The 18,321-nt window shown below is 54.4% G+C and overlaps 1 protein-coding gene across 4 annotated transcripts in view; it reads left to right on the top strand.

Annotated features, from left to right (window-relative positions):
• Nucleotides 1-17,454, top strand: part of LOC121151444 (huntingtin-interacting protein 1) — a 100,812-nt gene extending 83,358 nt beyond the window's left edge. For 2 of the 4 annotated variants that reach the window (XM_040972819.1, XM_040972821.1), the window contains exons 10-31: nucleotides 938-1,013; nucleotides 1,100-1,240; nucleotides 1,576-1,673; nucleotides 2,704-2,776; nucleotides 3,537-3,720; nucleotides 4,088-4,176; nucleotides 4,862-4,978; nucleotides 5,804-5,905; nucleotides 6,085-6,228; nucleotides 6,633-6,768; nucleotides 7,652-7,738; nucleotides 7,840-7,947; nucleotides 8,028-8,164; nucleotides 10,194-10,304; nucleotides 10,996-11,054; nucleotides 11,292-11,385; nucleotides 12,579-12,679; nucleotides 13,289-13,394; nucleotides 13,992-14,115; nucleotides 14,282-14,343; nucleotides 15,141-15,249; nucleotides 15,846-17,454. In XM_040972819.1, the coding sequence (XP_040828753.1) occupies nucleotides 938-1,013; nucleotides 1,100-1,240; nucleotides 1,576-1,673; nucleotides 2,704-2,776; nucleotides 3,537-3,720; nucleotides 4,088-4,176; nucleotides 4,862-4,978; nucleotides 5,804-5,905; nucleotides 6,085-6,228; nucleotides 6,633-6,768; nucleotides 7,652-7,738; nucleotides 7,840-7,947; nucleotides 8,028-8,164; nucleotides 10,194-10,304; nucleotides 10,996-11,054; nucleotides 11,292-11,385; nucleotides 12,579-12,679; nucleotides 13,289-13,394; nucleotides 13,992-14,115; nucleotides 14,282-14,343; nucleotides 15,141-15,249; nucleotides 15,846-15,898 (2,311 nt within the window). In that variant the 3' untranslated portion in view covers nucleotides 15,899-17,454. The remainder of the gene's footprint in view (nucleotides 1-937; nucleotides 1,014-1,099; nucleotides 1,241-1,575; nucleotides 1,674-2,703; nucleotides 2,777-3,536; nucleotides 3,721-4,087; nucleotides 4,177-4,861; nucleotides 4,979-5,803; nucleotides 5,906-6,084; nucleotides 6,229-6,632; nucleotides 6,769-7,651; nucleotides 7,739-7,839; nucleotides 7,948-8,027; nucleotides 8,165-10,193; nucleotides 10,305-10,995; nucleotides 11,055-11,291; nucleotides 11,386-12,578; nucleotides 12,680-13,288; nucleotides 13,395-13,991; nucleotides 14,116-14,281; nucleotides 14,344-15,140; nucleotides 15,250-15,845) is intronic. The other 2 variants (XM_040972820.1, XM_040972823.1) reach the window with 2 other exon arrangements.
• The last annotated feature ends 867 nt before the right edge of the window (nucleotides 17,455-18,321 follow it).

The following is an 18,321-nucleotide window of genomic DNA, read 5'->3' as shown; positions in this document are numbered from 1 at the left end:
ACTGCTTCACTCTGCAAATGGCCACAGCGGCCAGATCTGAGACAGTCTGAAGCCAGGAGCCTGGAACTGCTTCTGGGTCTCCCACAGGGATGCCAGGGCCACAGGACATGGGCTGTCCTCTGCTGCTTTCCCAGGCGCGTTAGCAGGGAACTGAACGGGAAGTGGAGCAGCTGAGACTACTAACATCAGCTCCCTTATGAGATGTTGGCACCACAGGCAGAGGTTCAGGCTACTGTGCCACAGTGTCGGGCACCCTCTATGAACATTTTGAAGAGCCCTTGTGTAATCTGAATATTATCACCGTTCTTGATCTTCCGGGTTTCAGTTCAAAGTTAAGATTCAGGGAATGAGGAAAGAAAGCATTAGTTCCTTCTTGCTTATGTTCATACAAGAGAAGGGTACAGTGTAGATTCTTAGTCTCCAGCAGATACTGGGTATCCCTGTGTGCCTGGTCTGATGGTACCTGAAGCTTGGCAAGACTCAGTCCCTGCCTTCCAGAAGCTTCCAGTCTGTTTCAATAAATCTGAAGCAGCAGGTTCATTTTTTTTCTCCCCAGTTGATCATATCGGATGGCCCACAAATGGTGTTATTTACCTAAACAGCCCTTGACTGAAAGGGGGCAAAAAAAAAGGTTGCCACAGAAAGATGAATCTCCCAATAACATCGTTATCCAGTGATGGGGAATTAGCGGATCTTCCTCGCCACCAGATACACTGGGCACTTGGCTTTGAGCCACACTTGTCTGCAGCATCACAATGGAGTCTCCAGTGCCACAGCAGGGTTGGGCAGCCATCTCCTTGACAACCTGAACCTTTGGGCCACCCCCTGGATAGGGGGTGGGAAGCAGGTGGTGGGCTGCTCTGTCCCCACTGTGGGGCTGGTACCACCTCGCGGCCCTCAGACTCTGCTCCCATCCCACCACCACCACCACCCGTAGGTTGAAAGACCTCTTCTACCGCTCCAGCAATCTGCAGTACTTCAAGAGGCTCATTCAGATCCCGCAGCTGCCCGAGGTAAGAAGCCCCATGGGCACCATGCCCCACGCACACAGGTGTCCCCAGTAACCATGTAAGGATATGGGCCCTCTGCTCTCCCCCAGAACCCACCCAATTTCCTACGCGCCTCGGCCCTGTCGGAACACATCAGTCCCGTGGTGGTCATCCCTGCCGAGGCCTCATCCCCCGACAGCGAGCCTGTGTTGGAGAAGGACGACCTCATGGACATGGATGCCTCCCAACAGGTGAGGCTCACAGCAGGGCTTGGGAAGAAGAGCCCAGTTCTCCTCCCCTGCTACAGAGGAGAGCATGGAAGAGGCCAGGCCCGGGCATCCTGGCTCTAAGCAGTTCCGTCTTCCTCTTAACAAAGCACCAGCCTGGACCCAGGACCCTGCCCCATGCTTCCTGCCCCATGCGCGCACACACACACACACACACACACACACACGGGACTGAGCCAGGTCAAGATGAAGAGGGGGGCAGCCTTTCTCACCTGTCAGTCCCCTGCACCCTCTTGTAGTGTTCCCTGCACTCCTTCACGTGTTACTTCCTTCCCCCACCCCCACCCCGACCCTTGCAGAATTTATTTGACAACAAGTTCGATGACATCTTCGGCAGCTCGTTCAGCAGTGGGCCCTTCAATTTCAACAGTCAGAACGGCGTGAGCAAGGATGACAGGTGAGTCCCGACTGAGGGCTGCTGTGCTCCACCCCACAGTGCAGGAATGAGTGTGTTCATCTTCATCTTACATTTGAAATGTAGAAAGGCGGTGAGGTCGTCCAGGCTGCAGCCTAACACCTGCTGACCCCATGGGGTATGCGAAGGCAGGAAGCTGAAGTCAGAAATGAAGCCAGGACTGGGACCAGGCATTAGATGTGGGGAGAGGGTGTGGGCGGGTATTGCCACTTAACTGCTGTGCCAAATGCTCAGCCCCCACAGGCATTCTGGATGATGCTTGGGCTTCTTAGATAAAGCCATGTCTGGCCTCTTATATCCCAGACAGGAAGTAGTAGCTGCTTCAAGATTTAGTGCCTGAGAACACTTAGGGTACAGTCACTGCAGGACCCCAGAGTCAACTCATATACACTCTTCTGGCTACTTTAAATTGTGTCTAGATCTTTTTTTTTTTTTTAAGATTTTTTTTTTTTAATTTGAAAGATTCTCCATCCACTGCTTCCCTCCCAAAATAGCTGCAACACAATGTCCAGAGCTGAACTGACCAAAGCCAGGGGCCTCTTTGGGGTCTCCCACACAGCCTCTTTGGGGTCTAGGACTTGAGCTACCCTCCATTGCCCTCCCAGGCCATAAACGGGGAGCTGGATCAGAAATGGAACAACTGGGACATGAACTGGTGCCCACATGGGATGTCTGTGCTTGCAGGCAAAAGAGTAGCCAAGTGAGCAAACACGCCAGCCCCTGGCTCACTACTGATACCACGTGCATAGCTGTTTGGCCATATTGTTTGGGAAATGATGAGAAATTGGCCTGCACGTGTTCAATAGGATAGAAACTTTTTTTTTTTTTTTTGAGTATTTTGACCCACAGTTGGGTGAATCCGTGATGTGGATCCCCTGGGGGATCGAGTGTCTGCTCTTAGCCTCAGTTCTCCCCCTTTCCTGTCCTGCCCGCCACCCAGGTGTTCACTTCCTCCCACGGGGGTCCCAGAGGTTACCCATGGCTCATTAACTTGCTCAGCTTCTCTTCACAGGGACCACTTGATCGAGCGGCTCTACCGAGAGATCAGCGGGCTCAAGGCCCAGCTGGAAAACACAAAGGCAGAGGTACGCCTCAGCACTCACTTCCCTGACACAGGATGGGGATGTCGGATTGCCTTCACGGCCGAAGGCAGGTTAATGAATAGGAATGCCAATGCCAGAAGAAGCTGATCACAGCAGCCAGGGATGGACTGAGCTGAAGCCAGGAGCCAGGAGCTTCTTTACACCCTCCATGATCACAGGGGGCCCAAACACTTGGACCGTCTTTCACTGTGGTCCCAGGCCAGGAGCGTTAGCAGGGAGCTAGATCAGAAGTGGAGCAGCTGGTACTCGAACCAACACCTGTATGGGATGCTAGTGATTTAGCAGCAGCTTTACTGGCTGTGCCACAGCACCGACCCCTATAATGAGTTTATATGGCATCTACCTCCCCCAAGCAGCTCAGCCAGACTCCAGCAAGGGTCACTGCTAGTTTGGGGTCACGGTGAGAGAGGCCACTTCTGACACGGCCCTGAGAAGAATGGCTCCTGGCCCTGGTGGTAGTAGCTGGGGCCATACCCAGGACCACACAGTCCTTAGTGCCATGGCTCACCAGAGGCCCACAGTTCAGGCACCCCTCATGGCCTCCCGTGCTTCCTGCAGCCCAGCCATTGCCTACCCCCATCCTGGCCACTGGAACTGGAACCAGGCTCTTCCTGCGCTGCTCCTCTGTTATGGCCAGAAAGCAAGGCTCAGCTGTCATGAGGTGCTGATAGCTGGCATGCTGGGGACAGTAAGAGACCTCCCCAGGCTGTGCTGGACACCTGTGTGTATCCCCCACCTGCAGAGCCAGCGGGCCCTGCTGCAGCTGAAGGGCCGTGTCAGCGAGCTAGAGGCCGAGCTGGCCGAGCAGCGGCACCTGCGGCGGCAGGCAGCCGACGACAGCGAGTTCCTCCGGGCCGAGCTGGACGAGCTCAAGAAGCAGCGTGAGGACACGGAGAAAGCCCAGCGCAGCCTGACAGAGATTGAAAGTGAGAGGCTTCCCAGGGCGGCGGCCATGGGGGCGGGCACAAAGCCCTGCGGGGCCAAGGGAGCACCTTCCCAGGCGCATTAGCAGGAAGCTTGATAAGAAGCAAGCAGAGTAGGCAGGGTACCAACTGGTGCACTTATATGGGATGATGGCTCTGGCAGCAGCAGCTTAACTAGCTTTGCCGCCATGCCAGCTCCTAAGTGGGGTTTCTGATTGAGAAGATCTGTGCAATTGTGGGAAGGGAGGGAGGGAGGGAAGAAGGGACGAACAAATAAACAAAAATCTTCTGGAGCCCCTGGCATGGTGGAGGGGTTGGCAGGGGGTCCTAGTCAGGGTGTACCCCCTCACCTTGACCCTTGACCATGCAGGGAAGGCCCAGGCCAATGAGCAGCGATACAGCAAGCTCAAGGAGAAGTACAGCGAGCTGGTTCAGAATCATGCTGACCTGCTGCGTAAGGTAGGACCCCAGACCCTCAACCCCACATCACCACAGCAGTGGCAGCCCCGGCCTCCGAGGGTTGCCTCCATTTTTTTAGGAACCCCTGCTTTTCCAGATTCTTCCTGTGGCACCCCTTCCCCTCTAGCTTGAGTTCCATTGCAGATCATCCCCCCCATCCTTACTGTTTCATTGTATGTATTTTGGAGATTTACTTATTTATTGGAAAGTTACAGTGCAAAAGGGAAAAGAGATCTTCCGTTCACTCGTTTACTTCACAAATGGCTACGGTGGCCAGGGCTGGGCCAGGCCAAAGCCAGGAGGTTAGATCTTCCTCTGGGTTTCCCTCATGGGTACAGAGAGCTAAGCACTTGGGCTGTATTCTGCCGCTTTCCCAAGTGCATGAGCAGGGAGCTAGATGGAAAGTGGAGCAACCGGGACTTGAACCTGTACCGTGTGATGCTAGCGTCATAATAGGTCAGTTTAACTCTCTGCCACATTGTCAGTCCCTGTCCCTAGAATTTTCCTAACAGACTCCCAGACTCAAGAATCACAATTTTGGCACGTGATCCCAGCTTTCTTCTAAGAATGAAAGTGATTCCTGTGTGTGACTCCGGGGGGCATACACGCAGGCTGCCTGTTCGAGAAGCAACGTATCCTTTACGTCAGAGAGAATCCCATCCTAGATACTGCTGTCTTCTTCCAGAATGCAGAGGTGACCAAACAGGTGTCTGTGGCCAGACAAGCACAGGTGGATCTGGAACGAGAGAAGAAGGAACTGGAGGATTCCTTTGAGCGCGTCAGTGACCAGACCCAGCAGAAGGTGAGTGGCAGGAGAAACCCATCGAGGGGAGTTACCCACTGGAAGCAGTTCACAGGCACTGCCTGGCACAAAGACCTCTGTCGCCTCCTCCGGCACAGGCCAAAAGAGTACCTGGAACCCAGCAGCAGGTGCACACGCGAGTTAGGGGTCAGGAAGGCATGAGGGGAACCATGGGTGAAGTGAGTGTCAAGGGGAGCTGAAGCAGAAGAATAAAACACATGGACAGCAACGGAAGGGTTGTGTGACCTATAGACGTGTGGCCAGTAGGGACGGGGCAGGGTGGAGGCTGGGCGAGGACACCGCGAAAGCCGTACACTCGGCAGAGCACCTGTCGCACTTGTCTCTGATCCAGAATCAAACGTACATCTGTCACCAGATGGGCATGGCTTAGCTGCAGGGTAAGCTGCATCCCACACCAGGCACTGGTTCAAGTCCTGGCTCCTCCACTTCCAATCCTGGCAGTTCATCCTGAGATGCAGCAAGAGAGGGTGGTTCAAGTGTTTTGACCCCATCTAGGATGCTCCAGTGGAGTTTCAGGCTCCTGGCTTTTGTGAATGTTTGGGGGATGAACCAGTTGATGGAGGATCACTTCCCTAATGGTCACAATGTCCAGAACTAAGCCATTCTGAAGCCAGGAACTTCTCCCACTGTGGCTGCAGGAGCCCGAGGCCCTGGGCCATCCTCCACTGCTCTCCCAGGCCACAAGCAGGGAGCTGGATGGGAAGTGGAACAGCCAGGACACAAACCGGCCCCATGCTCAAGGGGACTTTTTGCACCTGTTTTTCGCATGCCTGTGACACTGGCCTCCCACTTTTCTTCCTTCAGACGCAAGAGCAACAGGAACTTCTGGAGAACTTGAAGCAGGAACTCACCACCAGCAAGCAAGAGCTGCAAGTCCTCCAAGGCAGCCTAGAGGCTGCAGCCCAGGTGAGCAGCTACACTTCCCCCAGCTGGGATCACACCTCCCTAGTGGGGAAGGTCAGGGAGACAGCACCTGCTCCTGGCCTCTGCAAGCCGGGCGTGGGGTTTGGAGCTCTAGGGAGGGTACAGCTCTGCCCCGTCCCCCAGCATCACCTTCTTTTTCCTCTTTCTCCCCACTACTGCAGTCAGAAGCCAAATGGGTAGGGCAGATTGCAGACCTGCAGGAGGAGCGGGACAGCTTGGCAAGCGCCGCCATGCAGCGGGAGGAGGAATTCTCTGCACTAAGGGAACAGCTGGAAAAAACCCAGCTCCAACTGGCCAGTGCAAAGGCAAGTGGTGGGCATCCAGACCCTCTAAGCCCCGTGCAAACTCACACCCAATAGGACTCAGGGTCCACGTGGAGGCAGGAGAAAAGGGGATGGAAGTGAAGGGTTAGAGGCCTAGCGCATTCAATGAGCCACACTCCAAGTGCCAGGCTGCTGCTTTTGCCTCACCCATAAAGCCAAGAAGAAGAAAGCAAGGGCGGCCCCTGGCATTGTCTCCCAGGGTAATCACGGCCCAGCCCCATGGCCTCCTGGTGGTGAGCAGCATGCAGCTGGTGACCTCAGGTTAAAGCCTGGGACTATTCAGCAACAGGTGCAGCTCAGGGTGGGTCACAGGGAGCCCCATTCAGGACTCCCTGGGTGGGTGGGGGTTGTAGCAAGCTGTCACCTGCCTGGGGATCCCTTCCCAGGAAGCCGTGTGCCATTTTGCCAAGGACCAACGGAGGATGCTTCTGGAAGGGTCGCGGAAGGCTGCCGAGCAGGTGATCCAGGAGGCCTTGAGCCAACTCGAGGAACCCACGCTCGTCAGCTGCGCCGGGTCTGCAGGTACCCTCATCCAGGTGTGAGCAGAGGCACACCTCGGCAGGGAGGCAGCTCAAATACACAATCACCGAGAGAGGCTGAAAAAAAAAATCGCCATGTTCATTTCCCCCCATCCTGGGTGTGTGAGTCTAGAGGCATGGGGGTGTGCTGAGCAGGTGAGCGGGTACCCCGGGAGTGTTCTGTGATGGAAAGAACTGGGAGGTGGGAGAACATCCAGGCTGTGAGGGTTTGTAAACTTGGGGACATGGCTTGGGATGGCTCACTTCCAAACTCTTGGGGGGTGTGGGAGAAAGGTCAGGACCAAGAAGAAGAAACAATGGAATCCTCACCTCCACCAGTACTTCCTAGGGTGCCCAATGTCTGACCCAGCTCATCCACACAGCGATGCCACGTTGGGAGGGGACAGTGGGGTGGAGTGGGAGGGTCACCCATGATTCCCTGCTATGTGATGAGGAAGTAGACATAATACAGCACAGTGGCATGCAGTGGCACCACAGCAGGTCGTACCTGGGCAGGGCAAGTGGGACTTCAGCGCCTATAGACAGGGGCACAGCGCGCAGGGTTTGACCTGTGTGCAGAGAGCAGGGGTGCGGGAGCAGGCTGAGGGGAGCCAAGGGTCTGAGTTCCAGGGTAGTAATGGACTTCCCAGGGAAGCCCAGGTGTCCTGCCATGGGCAGTCGTGAGCAGTGAGGCTGTGGGCCACAGGCAGACCCACGCAGCAGACTGACCTGATCGAAGCATCCATGGAGTTAGCCACATTCCGTCCCAGTCTCGAATAAAAACAATTCCCTGTGGAATAAAAACAATTCATTAGGTCAGCACCTCCCACCTGGGGCAGCTCCACCAACCACAGGACCCTGGCTCTGACTCTACCCTGTCTTTCCAGAGCACCTTCTGTCCACGGTCAAGTCTGCTTGCAGCTGCTCTGAAGAGCTGGAAAAAAGCCGGAGCCAGTATCTGGCCTGCCCAGAAGGTGAGGGAGGAGGAGGAAGGGATGGGCTGTGACGCATGAGTGACAGCCAGGCAGGGTCCAGATGCAGAAATAATGGCAGCTCTTCTCTCAACTCCTGGCAGATATCAGTGGGTTCCTGCACTCCATCACCCTGCTGGCACACTTGACCAGCGACACCATCACCCACGGTAGCACCACTTGCCTCCGCGCCCCGCCAGAACCTGCTGACTGTGAGTGTACCAGACATGGGGAGGTTAGAAAGGAGGGTGGCAGGTGACCCCTCAACACCGCCATCTCCTTGCACCTGCAGCGCTGACCGAGGCCTGCAAACAGTATGGCAAGGAGACCCTCCTGTACCTGGGCGCCCTAGAGGCGGAGGGAACACTTGACAGCGCTGATCCCACAGCCATGAGGAACTGCCTGAACAAGATCAAGGCCATTGGCGAGGTGCGTTCAGCTGAGGAAAGGGATTGTTTTGGAAAGCTGTAACTTGATTTTAGGAAGAGTAAAGCTGGGGCAGGGAGGGAGGAGTGTGAAAATCAGATTTTTCTGAAGGGGTTTGCAGTTTGCTTAATTCTACAGTTAATTGCAAAGTGGCTGGCTGTGCATTTTCCACTACACTGGGGGTGATATAAGGGTAAGAAAACCATCTTCTTGTCTCCCGGGACTTTTTAATCTGGTTAGATGGATGACACCTAGAACTGGAAATAAGCAAATACTTCATCATTCAATAAAAATGCAGTGATTGCATCCTATAGAATAAGAGTTGGATTAGGTATCATTTAGGTACAGCCAACACATGTAATCTATGGGAAGGACAAATAAGACTAATGGTTTCTCCTCTTCTGTAAGATTTATTTATGTATTTGAAAAGCAGAGTTACAGTGAGGAAGGAAAACCAGAGAGGGAGAGATCTTCTATCTGGTTAACCTTTCATGTGGCTATCACAGTCAAGTCTTGGCCAGGCTGAAGCCAAGAGCCAGGATCTTACCCTGGGTCCCCACAGGAGTGGCAGGAACCCAAGGGCTTGGACCATCTTCCACTGCTTGCCCAGGTGCATTAGCAAGAAGCAGGCTGAGAAGCAGAGCAGCCGGGACTCAAACCTGTGCCTGTGTGGGATGCTGACCTCCCAGTTAGCAGCTTAACCCACTGCAGCACATCACAGCCCTGAGAATACCTGTCAGGTAGCACAGACTCGGCACCTGCAAAAGCAGTGGAAGACAGCACATACGTTTGAGCCCCTGCCTCCCATGTGGGACACGCAGATGCAGGTCGAGGCTCCTGACAGCCTGGCGCAGCCCCAACTGTGGCAGTCATCTGGGGAGTGACCCAGCAGATGAACCATCTCTTTCTGTATCACTCTGGCTTTCAAAGAAATCAAACCTTTTTTTTTCTTAAGGTTTATTTTTATTAGAAAGTCAGATATACAGGGAGAAAAAGAGACAAATCTTCTGTAGGCTGATTCACTACCCAAGTGGCCTCAATGGCTAGAGCTGAACTAATACAAAGCCAGGAGCCTCTTCTGGATCTCCCACGTGGGTGTAGGGTCCCAAGGCCCTGAGCCAGCCTCTGCTGTTTTCCCAGATCGCAAGCAGGGAGCTGGATGGGAAGTGGGGCCATCAGGATTAGAATCTGCACCCACATGGGATCTCAGTACGTGTAAGGCAAGGACTTTAGCCACTAGACTACCACACCAGGCCCAAAACATTTTTTTTTAAATCTATGAGCTTTGGGCCCGGCGCGGTGGCGCAAGTGGTTAAAGGTCCTCGCCTTGCACGCCCGGGATCCCATATGGGCGCCGGTTCTAGTCCCGGCAGCCCCGCTTCCCTTCCAGCTCCCTGCCTGTGGCCTGGGAAAGCAGTGGAGGACGGCCTAAAGCTTTGGGAACCTGCACCCGCGTGGGAGACCCGGAAGAGGCTCCTGGCTTTGGATCGGCATAGTATCGGCCCGTTGCGCTCACTTGGGGAGTGAATCATCGGATGGAAGATCTTCCTCTCTGTCTCTCCTCTCTGTATATCCGCCTTTCCAATGAAAAAATAATAAAAAATAAATCTTTAAATCTATGAGCTTTGCCATCCATCAGACCCAAGTTCAAATACCACACTGTGGCCTGCACCAGCAGTACAGCTCCTCACCTATGCTGCCAGAGCAGTAACTTACTGGAAACAACATTGTCTGTATTTGATCAAGTTGTTAAAAGTGCTTTCCATGGAGCAAATGCAGCCAACATGGTACACATGTGGGGTTAGGGTCCCAGCAGCTGTGGCTCAGTGACCTGGCAAGGTTAGGCAGTGAGGTAGGGTTAAGGCTATGGTGAGGGTTAGGGTTTGGCTTCCTGCAACCAGGAGGGCAGGACGAGGAGTGATGTGGGCCTTCCTCCTTTCCTGCTTGCCATCCTGTAAGGGCAACAGGTGCACCAACAGGGCCGGGCCAGATGGTCAAGTGGTCAATTCCACCTTTGTGAATCTCTTGACAGGAGCTCCTCCCCAGGGGCCTGGACATCAAGCAGGAGGAACTCGGGGACCTGGTGGACAAGGAGATGGCCACCACTTCCGCTGCCATTGAGGCAGCCACGGCTAGAATAGAGGTAGGCTGCCAGGGTGGGGGTTGGCACACTGCCACCAGTTCTTAGAGCTATGCTTGGGCGGCCACACACCCCATTGCACCTGTCCCAGTCATTTATCAAGGCTAAGGACAACCCCCTACACTTTACTGCCCACTAACCCCAGAAATGAGACCAAATCCCAAACTCAGCAGCACCTCTCAGGGGGCTGGAAAGGGAAGGACCCTCAGAGAAGGAGATAAGTGGTCTCAGGATCAGCCCCTCCTGATGTTGGCATGCTCGGAGTCCCCGTCTTAGCCCCGGCCCTGCCACTAAAATGGCTTCACTTGGATGCCATCCTGATGCTGCTTCCACAGTGGTAGCGGCAGCCATACCCCACCCCAGAGGCCTGGCACTAGGGTCCAACATGGCCGTGCACACCTCTGATTTTCCCTACGCCCCTCATCAATGATGGTGGGTCATGCCTAGAAGGCTCAGTGGTCACCACTGGAAAGGCCCCAGGGTGCTCCTTTGGGGGGGCGAGAAGACCCGAGACATCGCTGTCTCTGGGACCCCACCAGGTTGTAGCTGTCGGGGTTCCTACTGGGCATACAAGCCCAGGGAGTGAGGCTGCAGAGACTACCACCTGCCGCCCCTGCCTGATGCATCCACACAGATACAGGCCTCTCAGTGCATTTTGAAAACCGTTTTATGTTTCGTTGTATTTTTCAAACAGGAAATGCTCAGCAAATCCCGCGCGGGAGACACGGGGGTCAAGTTGGAGGTGAACGAGAGGTTAGTCTGTGCCACAGTGGCACCTGCTTGGGCATAAGCTATATTCTGGACCTGGGGCTGTGTCCTGTGCACACACGCCCAGGGGGTCAGAGCAGAACCCGGGAAGGACCAGGGCTGGGTGACCATCTGGTGACAGTGTCCATAGTGACAGTGAGGTCGCCATCACATTCGACAGCACTGGCTCTGGGTGTTGGCAGCCCTGACCACCTCCTTTGCTCCCCACCCCACACCCTGCAGGATCCTCGGCTCCTGTACCAGCCTCATGCAAGCCATCCAGGTCCTGATTGTGGCCTCAAAGGACCTCCAGAGAGAGATCGTGGAGAGTGGCCGGGTAAGCCCACGCAGGCTGGACCCGCCTGTGGGAACCACGGACATTGGGTATAGGCCCCACCCGGATCGTGAGAGTCCCCTCCATGTCCCTAGGCTCTGGCAGAGATAGTGTCTGGTCCTGGGCACCCACCACGGATGAGCTGCCCTTTGCCTCTGTCACTTGTCAGGTCTACTGAGCTCCACTAACTCCCCAGGGGCCAGTGGACCACGCTATGACCACAGCTGAGCAGCCCATTATTGAAAGAAAAAAAAAATTTTTTGAAAAACAGAGTGACAGAGAGAGGGAGAGAAATGGGGAAAGAGAGAGAAAGAAATCTTCTGTTTTGCTGGTTCCCTCCCTAAATGGCCTCAACAGCCAGGGTTGAGTCAGGACAAGGCCAGAATTCTAGAACTCCATCCAGGTCTCCCACGTGGGTGTGCAGAACAGGATGTGAGCGCTGCAGGCGACAGCTTAACCTGTCGCTCCACAAAGCCAATCGCCTCATATAAACTTGAAATCTTTTCTCAGTGGCTTATACCACATGCAGTGCAAATGATAGTGCAAGCAGTTGTCCTACTGTATGTTTTATTCTCCCCCCAAAATAATGTGGAACAGGGATTTGTTAAATACACAGTTTGGGGAGTGCCCAGAAAAGGAGGACTTAACTATGGGAAGGCTTTAGGGGAGTAGAAACACTGCCAACCTGGGCCAGTGCTGTGGTGTAGCAAGAAAAGCTGCAACCCACAACAACACTATCCCGTATGGGCCAGTGGTTCAAATCCTGGCTGCTCCACCTCCGATCCAGCTCCCTGCTAATGTGCCTGAGGGAACAGTGGAGGATGGCCCAAGGACTTGGGCTTCCTGTACTGAAGCAGCTCCTGGCTTCAGACCAGCCATCATTGTCACCATTTTAGGGTGTGACACAGTGGGTGGAATACCTGTGTGTGTGTGTGTGTGTGTGTGTGTGTGTATAACTACATTCTAAATAAATATTTTAAGAGAAAGAAAATGCTGCCAAGCTTAGGGAGAATCCTAGGATGGACTGCCCTATAGTTGGAGTGCGACCTCGGGGGCAGCATGTCTGCCGCTTTCTCCGCTGTGCAATGGGCTGGTTGTGCCCATGACCCCTGAGAGTTCCTGGGAGAGCTCATGTTGTGGTTTGACCAGAGCCCTCCGGGAAAGGTGACCATCGCCCCCTCCCTGTCACCTCCCAGGGTACCGCCTCCCCAAAGGAATTCTACGCCAAGAACTCCCGCTGGACGGAAGGTCTCATCTCCGCCTCCAAGGCTGTAGGCTGGGGAGCCACCGTCATGGTGTAAGGGGTCCCCTTCCTCACCCCACTTCCCTTCACCCACCCCAGGGTGTGGCTATGGGGGACATCGTCCCCGTATAGTCCCCAGAAAGGGACAATTGCTAAGGAAGTCAGTAGGTCTGTAAGTCCCAGAGCCAAGCTGCAGCGACATAGATGCTACAGGCGTTGTCACCTTCCAGGGACGTCAGGAGGGTCTAAAAGTGGGGTCTACCACTTGAAGAGTTCCCTTGGAACAAGCCCCACCTCAGAGACCCTGGGATGAGTGGGAGGCTGGGTGGGGCTTCTCCCTTTACCTCCACCCTTACCCCAGATACAGAAAAAAAGAAAGAATGTGGAAACAATGGTCTTACCCACTTTCCTATAGCCCTTGCCCCTTTGTGCCCTAATGAACTATATAAAGGTTATCAAAATAAAATAATAATATAAAATAAAATAATAATTTTAAAATAAAATAATAATTTTAAATAAATAAAAGTGGGGTCTGTGTGTGACCTGGCCCAGGAGCAAGGTCATGACCTGCCTATGACACCTTGTTCAGATTGGGATCTGTTATGATCTTGTTCTGGACTGGCTCATGACTTGTCTGACCTTGTCCGTGTCCTTTTCTGTCAGGGATGCAGCCGATCTCGTGGTACAAGGCAAAGGAAAATTTGAGGAGCTCATGGTGTGTTCACGTGAAATTGCTGCTAGCACAGCCCAGCTGGTCGCTGCATCCAAGGTAGGACCTTGTGTTGGACTCTAAGAGCTGGGGTAACCTGGGACAGCCCAGCTGATGCCAAGGGTCAAGATGGTTGGGTCAGGTGGCTCTGTGGCGCAATGGATAGCGTATTGGACTTCTAGTGACAACAAGATGGTTGGGTCCGGATTTAAAAAAAAAAAAAGTCTTCTCATACATTGACGTCATGAAAAGAGCGTCCTCACCAGTTGGGATTCGTGGAGCTGGGTCCCCAGGTCACCTAACCTGGCTCCCCTTGCACAGCCTGCATCTACCCCTCCCTCCTGAGTCTCGGAACTTGAACAGTGGCCTCCAGCAAAGCCCACAGCCACACTGCACCCCAATGACAACGACAAGTGCCCTTTCGTGCTCTGCTCCAGATGAGCAAAGAGCGCTGCTGAAATTGGGGGGACCTCCCAGCAGATGAGCCAGGACTGTTGGTTTGGTTATAGACATGCCAGGAGCTGATCCCATAGGCAGCCATGTCTGAGATGTTGGTGGGTAACCCACGTGGTTGTCGAGAGCCACCCAATACAGCACCTCCGTCCCTGTTGCTGCCCTGGCCAGGGCAGGAGACCCAAGTCTGCTCTATCCTGGCAGGTAAAAGCCGACAAGGACAGCCCCAACCTTGCCAAGCTGCAGCAGGCATCTCGGGGAGTGAACCAGGCTACCGCTGGGGTCGTGGCCTCCACCATCGCTGGCAAATCCCAAATCGAGGAAATAGGTAGGCTCACCCACTGTTCCCCCTCCAGAGAAACAGCTACACCAACTTGAGGAGCCGCCTCTCCCTTTCCACACCCCCACCCCTGCTCTGACTCCCTCCTTCCTTCCCGCCGGGTCCCTTGCCCGGGACACTCTGGGTCAAGGTCTTCTCCTTTGTCCCCTCGCAGACAGCATGGACTTCTCCTGCATGACGCTGACGCAAATCAAACGCCAGGAGATGGACTCACAGGTGAGGACTGTGCACCTCGAGGTCTTACTGGTCTCCAGGGCTTAGACGTAGGCCCCCAGTCTGATTCTTGTGAGGGAAGCCAGAGAGAGAGAGAGAGACCTTGGTCCGGGATGAGCCCAGAACACCCAGCAGCTCAGGACTGATTGTGGAAGGCTGGGTAAAGGACTGGGTCCTAGCAGGGCTCTAAGTGTCATCAAGATATCCCAGCAAGCCAAGAACTTAGTGGGATTGGAAAAGCAAAGAGACAGAGTTCTTCCCTGTTTACTACCCTGCTGCAAATGTCCGTAATAGCCAGGGCTGTGCTGGGCTAAGGCCAGGAACCAGGATACTCCATCCAGGTCTCACCTAAGTACTTGAGCCATTGCCTGCTGTCTCCTAGGGCAGGGCGGGAAGCTGGATGGAAAATGGAAAAACCCAACATGCTGACTTGAGATATAGGCATTTCAAACACTCTTGGCTTTAAATACTACCTGTCTGAAAGCAGCAGCAGGTACTTCTCCCCAGCCTACACCCCCATCACCTCCTCACACCTGGCCTGTGGGCCCTGACGATGTCTGTGTCTCAGGCCCATTTCATGTCTCCGTCCCATTTGCATCATCCTTGGCATACCTCAGTCAGCTTGTTTTGTATTAATGACAAAACGCCTGAGCAACTGACACCACAAAGAGAAAGGATTTCTAAAGCTCAGCATTTGGGAGGTTCCAGGAGCTGGTCACCTCCTAGGTTTGACCTTGTAAAAGCATCAGAGAGCTGATGTATAGAACATTCTATCTCCGCTTTCCCCTCCCCTCCAACAGGTCAGGGTGCTGGAGCTAGAAAATGACTTGCAGAAGGAACGCCAGAGGCTGGGAGAGCTGCGGAAAAAGCACTATGAACTTGCAGGGGTCACTGAAGGCTGGGAAGAAGGTAAGGTGACCCCAAGGGCCAGCTCAGCTTGCAGCCAGGAGAGGAAGTGGCATGGCCAGGCACTTTGCCAACAGAACAGAGCCAGGGACCCACGGGTTGCTGTTGGGTAGATGAAGAGGAAGGCAAAAGTTGTCACTGTCACCTGTGAGACCTAGATAGATAGCGTGTGATGGATTTGCCCTTCACCCCACTACATGGGCTCCCCCCAAAGGCCTGGTTCACCTGGCTGGTTCTCTCGCCCAACCCTGGCCATTGCCGGGGAAGGCTGCTGTCTGGCCAGCATGGAGTTGAGTTGTGACTGAGTAGCAGGCAGCAGTGATGTGTCTAAAGGATGGGCAGGTGAATTACAAAGTTGTGCCAGTCTCAAGCCACCCGGGACCCAATCAAAAGGCTTGGCTTAGAGTGGATTATTACACCTGCCATCAGCCAGAGGCTCTCTGTGTGTGTGTGTGTGTGTATACACATACGCTGCTTGTCCACACGTCCAAGAATTTCTTGGCTTTCATTGGACTTGACCAAATCTGGAAAGCAGCTTTAGCTAAGCTATCATCCACACAGGCAGTGTTATACGACATCATCTGTCTCTGTCCTTTTAGAATCGGAAGCAACTCCACCTTCCCTACAAGAAGCCGGGAGCGAGAAAGCCTAGACCTGCACAGTGCCCCATCCGTCAGAGCGTAAATCCTGTGACCCATCTCTGTGTGGGTGTGGGTGTCATTGTCCCTTGTCCCCAGTCCACGTCTGCTCCCTGTCCCTCAAAAGGCTCCCTGCACCCTCTTCTTTCTCTCCCTGCTCCCCCACTGTCCAAGGCAGCCAGGGAACAAGAGGTGGTCACGTGGGCCCCCACTGTGGTCGGAGTTCAAACCCCACAGTGGCTGGTGTCCTCCTGGACCTCGATGATGTGGCAGCAGCAGTGGTGTGGCATGGCATGGCATGGCCAGGAAGAGCTCATGCCTTTTCTGGTTTTTTTTTTTTTTTTCTTTTGTTTTTTGGTTTTTTTCTTCTTAGTCCTTTCCGTTTCATCATTTGCACAAACTTGCGAGCTCCTGAGGGCTGGTGGATCCCAACCCAGGACACACTGGGCGCCAAGTCTACCTAATCAGTCGGGAACAGCAGGGAGTGTCCTGGCTGAGAACACCCATGCCCGCAGTCATGGCCATGGCCATCCTCACCCCCATGGCTCCCAAGGCCTCGCCCGGGTCAAACACATTGCTCACTCACCCACGTGTCCCCCTAACCACACTACCCACCCCCACACACACACTCACACCTGACCCCAGGAGCTCTGATTCACCCAGGATGTATCCCCACAGCCTCCCTCCCAAGGCCACAGCAGTCAACAGCCACGGTGCTGCGCCCGGGCGTCCCCTTCGGTGCTCCCCTGCGGCCTCCCACGCTGGGTGTCCTGCCCAGCATGCACCGGCCAGCCGAGGCCCCTCGCTGAGGGTCGGCGGCAGCTTCCTGCAAAAGGCCGAAACCGAGCGAGCGAGTGCCTTGAGTCCCCATAGCCTCCGCACCACCCTGTCCACTTTCTGAGTGACGGGGGTAGACGGAGCCACACACCCGACCCAGGCCTTCTTCAGGGGCTGTGCCCAAGCTGGACAAGAGACTGCCACTTCCCTGGCCCCTGCGCATGTGTGAGAACGCCCTCCAAGGAAGACAGTTCCATGGACAAACCTGGACAGCTCCAGGCTTCCAGAGGGGCCCCTGTGCTGGACAGCGAGCGGGGCAGGGCTGGCCCACTGATGACTACACCTCCTTGCAACGTCAAAGACACTGGGAGCCCTCGGGAGCTCAGATGTGGCCATGGAAGGTTGGCATTAAGTCCCATGACATCAGCTTCAAGACTCCAGCATGAGGCCCTGGACGCCACTCCCAGACTTGCTGCTGCCTCCCTGCCCCTCAACGTTAGAAACGAGAAAGGGGGAACCCCAGCTCTGAAACCTTCCAGCTACGTGTCCCCAGCACGCCGCTATCCTGCAGACCCGATAGAGGACAGAGAGCACAGGGGCAGCCTCCTTCACACAGGCAGCCTTGCCAGCACTTTGCCACTCTCCCGAGACAGACCCCAACATTTAAGTGCCCTTCTGAGCTCAGAAACAAACCAACAGCGTCTTCCTTCTCCATCTGTAGTAGCAGCTCCTGGCCGCAGCCAGCTTCTCCTGGAACAGTGGTCCGTCTCGCCACAGAACTCATTAGGAGACTTCTGTCTGATCACTGTGAATCGATTACCCCTGCCCCCATCCTCTCACCCCCACTCCCACTTTCTCTGTCTCTCTCTCTCTCTCTCTGCATTTTCTAAGTGAAGCACCCGCAGAACTTTCTCCCAGGAACTCCGATGACCGTGTGCACACATGGAAACCCTGGAGACCAGGCTGAGGAGGCGTCCACAGTGTAGACTCTGGACAGTCTTTGAGCTTCGCCTGAGTCTGTCTCAAGGAGAAGCGTGAGGCATCCTTGGCCTGGCCGTGCCAATTAACGCACAACATGAGTCATGGCCATGGTGACCAGTGAGGAGGGATCGGGGCCAGATACCTAACATGTTGAATCTTAACCAGATGGAGTCTCTGAAGAAATAATACTCCCAATTAGAAGCCAGATTATCCCCTCCCCCCCATACATACCCTTCAGTAAACTTTTCCTGGGCTTAGCCTGAGCAAGGAGACACAGTTGCTCACAAAGGCAGCAGGAGGGGGTGGCCTTCGTGGCCAGCTCAGAGGAGACGGACACCTCTCCATTCTTAACCCAGAATGCAAGCATCTGGGCCTTGGCTGGTGTCTAAACTGCCCATGTAATCATTCGTGTGGGATCCCTGGAATGACAACAGAAGATGGCATGGTAGGAACTAGAAATGTAACAGCTTTATCATCGGGTCCCCAGGCAGGGACGGTGACTGAAGAAAGTTCACGCCTCTCATCGTTGGTGACCGAAGGCATGCACGGGTCGTGACAAAAGAGGGCAACAACAGAATTCACAGTTTAGTTAAAAAACCATGTTACTTTTTATTCTGTTAGAGCAAGGATAGCTGTGTGTGTGTGTATGGCAAGGAGGGGAGGAAGACCAACTTTGGTG

The sequence above is a fragment of the Ochotona curzoniae genome, unplaced genomic scaffold (assembly GCF_017591425.1).
Source record: "Ochotona curzoniae isolate NIBS_2020 unplaced genomic scaffold, NIBS_Ocur_1.0 contig_2321, whole genome shotgun sequence".
NCBI lineage: Eukaryota > Metazoa > Chordata > Mammalia > Lagomorpha > Ochotonidae > Ochotona > Ochotona curzoniae.
The sequence above is the reverse complement of the archived record's forward strand: the minus strand, read 5'-3'. Positions and strand labels throughout refer to the sequence as shown.